This window comes from Schistosoma mansoni, chromosome 6 (assembly GCF_000237925.1).
Source record: "Schistosoma mansoni strain Puerto Rico chromosome 6, complete genome".
Classification (NCBI taxonomy): domain Eukaryota; kingdom Metazoa; phylum Platyhelminthes; class Trematoda; order Strigeidida; family Schistosomatidae; genus Schistosoma; species Schistosoma mansoni.
This window is the reverse complement of record NC_031500.1, coordinates 531,164-537,569: the sequence shown is the minus strand read 5'-3', so window position 1 is coordinate 537,569 and position 6,406 is coordinate 531,164. Positions and strand designations below refer to the sequence as shown.

Below are 6,406 nucleotides of genomic sequence, written 5' to 3'. Positions count from 1 at the left end.
ATTTGTACAACGGATGGAAGAAGACAAAAATAGATGGCAGATAAAGAATTTCGCGTTACCGCTTTTAAATAAAACAACAATAATAACTTTAATCAACGAATATCATGGAGGAAAATTGTTGTATCTAGAGCTTTGATCCTTACTATGCCGCATACTACTTGAACGATCGAACCCTCAACGTCGTAAGAGAGAAGATAGAAATTTAGTAAGTAGGAAATTTCATTTCCCAAAACAGTGTCAAATATGGTCCAAAAATCTCATGTATTTGTAGTCTTTGGCTGAAAGTAAATCATCATTTCGGACAGCCAATAGGCATATAGAGGGGTCATTCTTGTCCATCCAATAGGGAAGCTACACGTCGACATTCTAGAATATTCCCCTAGCAGTGATTGGATGGAATGTCTGCGTCTCTTTCTGGGCTTCTTGAATCTTCTTAGAGTTTGCCAACGAGCCATCCTTACAAAAATAATGAAAATGCAAAAATTGTTTTTTTTCTTTTTACAATAAATGATTATGTAATAAATGTTGTATGTTCTACTAAAAGACGACATGGGTTTTCTAAGGGAGTTGTTATGTGGTTGCTCGACCAAAACTCTACAAGTCGTAAGTTTAGAAATTCCTGCCTTTTGATAACCACTCTGAAACGTTTATTCTACGAAGTGCCTTACTTGTCAAAAGTTTACTAAATGTCTTTGCACATATCTGTTTCCTATAAAGTTGGTAAATATCAATTAATTCAGATAGATCGTATAAAAACGACCTACTGAAAATACAATCCGTGACCTGGACCAAAATGAGTAACAATGGATTTTGAAAAACCACATGTTTAAGTATGCTCATTTGCGTAACCAAAATAAGATGCAATATGTTTTGATGATAAACCATTTCAAAAGTGCAAAGTATGAGGGACCTGAGTGGAAGTAATGTATATTTCATATCCTTTGAACGACTCAAAGACAACATTATGCCAAATAATCAAGCTTACTACAAAACAACGAGTAAAACTAAGACAAACCTATGTTCCAACAATATTTTAACTTCAGCAAGCATTAATGTATCGGCGTTCTCAAAATCTGGAGATGTTAAATTCAAAATGAAAAATACCTTTAGAGAATTTCAATTCAGATGCATCGAAATCATCAGCTACTGCATGCATTTGTGACATCTTAACCACAAGGTAACGTACAACACCAAATTTGAAACGCGTGTAACGGTAAATAAATCCCAGAAACAAATAGTTCTATAAGTTTTCGACATTAATCATCACCTCATTGGTTTTAATGCACACACCTAGCTGGGGAATAGCAGTAGCATCTTTATGCGTTATCCGATACCCAAGAAGCAGTGGTTTGCCACGAGCTTGTGTAGGGTGATTGGTTTAGCTGCGCTCGCTGATTGTTGTCTCGGTACCTTTCCAGGTATTCGAACATGTCTAACATGTAATAGTCTAGCTACCCGACTGCACTAAATATCGTCCTTTTTTATAGTTATTTGTGGATTTTCATATTTTGCAGTTTGAGTCAGCAGCTGTTCCACCATCAGTCAGTAGTTTGTTTGGCTGTTATGTGAATATGGTGAAGTGATAATTCGAGTATTAAGAGATGAATAATTCAAGAATAACAAGTAAGTTAATTAATTGGTAATGTGTAAGAAGACGGAATTGAAAGAATAAGGAAGGACGGAGATGATAATATGAGAGATGAGGATTAATTCTAATACGTGGCAATAATAACAGTGGTAATTTGTGAGTCATGCACCAGATACTTTGAGTCCGAAATTGAGATGGTAATCCATGAACGAGCACAAGTTTGACAAGCCTCCTCTTACAGATATCAACGGATTGGGCTGTGGACACTTTGGTTGGTGATACATTCTAAGTGGGGGAAACTTTTAATGAGAAAAAGTGAGAGCGCGCTTCAGTGTTCGTCCTTTGACATGCAGTCTTTCGACGGTTGCCTAGAGTAGCATGGTGATTATTTTTTTAGTATTGTAGTGTTTAGGTGGTGTTTTATGCTTATTGTCTTTCATGTCATTGTCAGATCACCTCCTGTTCTTATGTGACTCAACGAGGATAGTTTCAAGAGTTAAAGTCTTTTCTCTTAAGATTTATTTTTCAAGCCTATGGCCTTGTTGGTTATCCGTCGCTATACTTGATCTAAAAGCTTTATGTCTTTTTTGAAGAGAGGGGGCGCAACGACACTGTGGACTTCAAGGTGGTGCTGTGCGTAGGTTTTAAACAGTTTTGGAAACAACTCTGTGGTGATTGAGTCAAGTTTTCTTCTAATAAAGTGAACAGTTGAGTTTGCCATGACTACATCTTTGATGTCTGAGGTATGGACGGTTACAAGCCTGAAATTATGTTCTGAGGAAATAATTAGGAGCGGATTTCCATTGGTGGTGTAAGTGCTTCGTGTCAAATGAAGCAAAACGTTCATGAAATGATATTCCATCAAGCTAAGGTTCAACTCATTGTCTACTGTCCATTCTTCGATTTTTGTGGGGTCCTTCAGAAGATCAAGTGAATCTTTCACACCTTCTAAGGACTTCCAAATCTTTTCTTCGTCTGCGTAGATCATTGTCCGTGAGCTAAGTTTATCTAACAGGTTTTTAAGAAAGATCAATAACATTAGAGGACCCATTATTGTTTCTTGTGAAACTCTTGCTTTTGAGACCTATAGTATTAATGGTACATAATCACACGACCATTGAGGCTGAATATAAAAATATTGAGATTTACGTCCGACATGTCACACTCGGAAAAGGTCTCAATTGATGGGCGCGGGAGTGTAGAGTCAAAATAGCATGGCTCTACCATGCAGGCGTGGTCTCTCTATGTGACCTCGTGTATTTTTGTTTCGAATGTGCTATTCCATTCCCAGCAAAAATGCGTTCTTCAGAGGTGCTAGACGTCATATTGCTGGTTGTCACAGTAGCACGTGCGATTACTAACTCTGACTGACTTATATGAACGATCATTTGTGCTAGGTAGTCACATCATGAATCATGGATCAGGTCCATTATTTCTGGGGCAAAGATAAACGTACTACTGCTGAGTTAGAACATAAATCTTCACATATATTCATATGATCTGTTCTAGATGGATGGAAGAGACCAAACACTCGTTCATCGCACGGAAAGCCCTTATTAGACCATAGAACTGTAGTCTACATCGTTATTAGTACCATTATAATAATAAACACAATTTCCAAACTGTAGACTTGTCATGATGTTACTAACTGATCGATAATGTATCACGTGAAGGTCACATAATTGTCCTCAATGACTTATCGTATCGTGACAATTAGCAGCATGATTGGAATTTCTAAAGAACACATTTAGGCCGGAGATAAGACGATATAATTATTATGAATAAAAGAGATGAGTTACATGAGGACGACCATGCCTGCAAGACTGAGCCATGCCATCCGATGAATTGGATGAATTATTCCCGCGTTCTCCACAGTTAACCTTCTCTTCGTGTGAATTGTTGAATGTAATTCTTGTCAGTAATTATATGCACGGCTTCAGAAGTCGTGTGGTTAGAGTCCAGAGCCACCACATTACTCCCCCACCAGAACCAACGTGACATTGGTTCGATGCCACATTGAGTGGGATTGTCGCGCGCTAAAGGTTACCGAAAGAATAATAAGTGTCCTCTGAACATTGATAATCTGAGAGACAAATCAGAAAGAAGGAGGTAGCAACTGATCGGGAAATACATGTATTAATTTCAAAGTGTTTGGTTTGATTCTAAACACGTGCAAAATGTAAGTCTGCGTTGAGATTAAGTAGGAGTTGAACAACGTGGGATTATAATAATTAAGGATGATTTCGTGTAGAGATGTTTCAATAAGCACAGTATGATGCGTAGTAATAGCTATTGGTTAGTAACTTAACTCATTGTCAGTATGAGTATTTTGTGTTTCGAAATTGAAAAACAATGTTTATGTCGTATTGCCTTTGGTTCGAAATAAAAATTCAGCTGACGTTTATTCTTGTATACTGTCTGTACGAGTTGATTTCAATTGCATCTGAATTTGTAGGCCAACTGAACTAACCAAAGTATAACTGTGGAAAAGAATAATTCCAACTAGTGTTCTAGTTAGTTTGTTAAGTTTGATGTTGTTTATTTAGTTACGGGGAAATTTTCTAAATCTTATTATTACTTGACCGTGATAGAATTAGTAATACTACTAATACTTATGGATGGTTATCAAAAATTCTTTTACGTGAAAATGGTGATAATTGAGTGCATTTTGGATAGACAGTTAAGAGAAATTCGTTAAATATGACGGTATTCGTGAGATACATTCCCTAGACTCACTGTTCCGATTTTCAATAGACTAATTATTTATATTCATATCTACAGTCTGGTGGTGCATGCAAGTTCTTCGCAAGTATAGAGTTGAGCATGAGATATAAAACGACTTATCTGAAATATAGTAAGTAAAAATTGTTGAAATCAACACAGCCAATGTGCCACAAATATAGGTGACATGGTATTGGATGACGTTTTGGGCTAAGTAAATCTTTATCAGATGATCAACAGTGAGTGTTGCTTATATGATTATCAAAAAGAACATGAGTTGTTACCAAGTGGAGTACACTCTAAACTCATGTCTATGATGATGGCTTGAAGCTTTGTCAGTGTGGAAGTAGATTCGATAGTTTTTTTCAGTTTGCAGGAGGCTCGCTCGATAGCTTAAACTGATGATTTGCATGCATCGTTGTGTCTGTGAACTTCCGATTGAACTGACACGGTTTCAAGATATTTATCGAACTAGTGATTGACAGAGAAATATAAAGAAGTCATCTGTAGTGTATGAAGATAACGAGAAAGCAACACCATTTAATGATAATTACAAGTCAATTTGTTAACAGATTTTGTCCATGGTTTCATCAATTTTATTAATCACATTACGTGATTGTCAAGTAACGACAACGCTTTATGACGATCACCAGAAACCATTATGTGTAATTAGTTATGTTGTTGATTGGGGATTAAACAGTTGGAACTAGGTACTGTTATTTTAGGTGTTTCTGCAAATGCAGAAGTTTGTAGAGTTAATGAATCCGAGCTGCCTGATTATATTATAAATTGCAATTCAAAAATATTCTTCTAAATATTGTTAATTTTAACAACAGGCTCCAGAGTTTTGATTTTCAATGTTTGTTTGACCAACAACTACCTGATACTTTATTTATTATGCTTCGCCTACAAATAACACACTTTAGCATAGTAGTATATTGTGGTATAAAGTCATTAAATCTAACGTCCTAAAAGCGTTTTGGGCGTGGTTCGTGTGAAATATATAAACGGCTAGTCTAAGTGAAGATATTTACATGTTAAGTAGCAAAAACATAGTAAATTAAACGGTGAAGCAGTAAAACGCGTGTAGCTGTAAATAAATCCCCAAAATCAATAGCTCATTAAATGTTCGACATTGGATGCTGACCACGTTGTTTAAGTGGACTTGTTTAACTGAAGGCTTTCGGTCATGCATCAGTACCAGATAACGTTTCGAACCAGCGTGGGACACAGCTCCTACGTTCACTAGTTAGCTTAGAATAAACGCTTCGCGATATGCTGATAATGTATCAAATATATCTTTCCTACCTCTTCGCATCTGACTTCTGATTTCATTGGGTTGAGGAAAGCTTCGCATAGTGAAGGTGTTACTGGTAGCATGTTGTAAAATCGGAATACTAGTCGTGTCTTCACACGCCTTGATTATTCTCAGGACATTGATTATCCGTCGGATTGGACATGTATGAGACTAGTTGTGACAAGTAGTAATGATCCATAGACAACCAGATTGAACATACAGTATTCCAACCAGTTCATTGGTATGTGTGATGCTAATGGCTTTGTCACTTGGTTGATTTGATAAAAATCCAAGAGTGTGGATTAACACTTGGTTTTTAACATATAAAAATTCTGAAATGCGATTAGGATTGCAGAAACTTTATATCTTTGATTTTTATGTTGTGATGAAACGAAGGTTTGTCCTGAAAGTTCAAGTTTAAGTGATGGACCTCATTAAAGATGTTTTTGTAGCTGTGGCATCACAGTTTATCGTTTATTTTTAGTTCTCATACTGATCCTTCATTTAGTAACCCGTCTTTTACCCTCTTTTTACCACAATAGTAAAGGACATGTTTACTTCATATAAGTTCAACTGGTGGTGTTAATACAAACGATTTTCATTTTTTTAAAGGTTTTCAGTTATAATCCAAAGGTACTTTGTTTGCTGTAGTAGTATGACAGATTTCGTGGAATAGTTTGGATAAGTGGTGTAGCTGTAAATAATTCCCCAAAATCAATAGCCCATCAAGTGTTCGACATTGGATGCTGACCACGTTGTTTAAGTGGACTTGTTTAGCTGAAGGCTTTCGGTCATGCATC

General features: G+C 36.4%; 1 protein-coding gene across 1 annotated transcript in view; it reads right to left on the bottom strand.

The window, feature by feature from the left end:
* The window catches only part of Smp_074230 (putative dna-directed RNA polymerase II), a gene marked incomplete at its 3' end in the record, with an annotated part of 2,512 nt that extends 1,307 nt beyond the window's left edge, over positions 1–1,205 (bottom strand). Inside the window, exons 1-2 of the mRNA XM_018797863.1 lie at positions 1,105–1,205; positions 1,016–1,073 (exon numbers count right to left, since the gene is read on the bottom strand). Of these exons, the coding sequence (XP_018652863.1) occupies positions 1,016–1,073; positions 1,105–1,165 (119 nt within the window). The 5' untranslated portion in view covers positions 1,166–1,205. The remainder of the gene's footprint in view (positions 1–1,015; positions 1,074–1,104) is intronic.
* Positions 1,206–6,406: the final 5,201 nt, after the last annotated feature.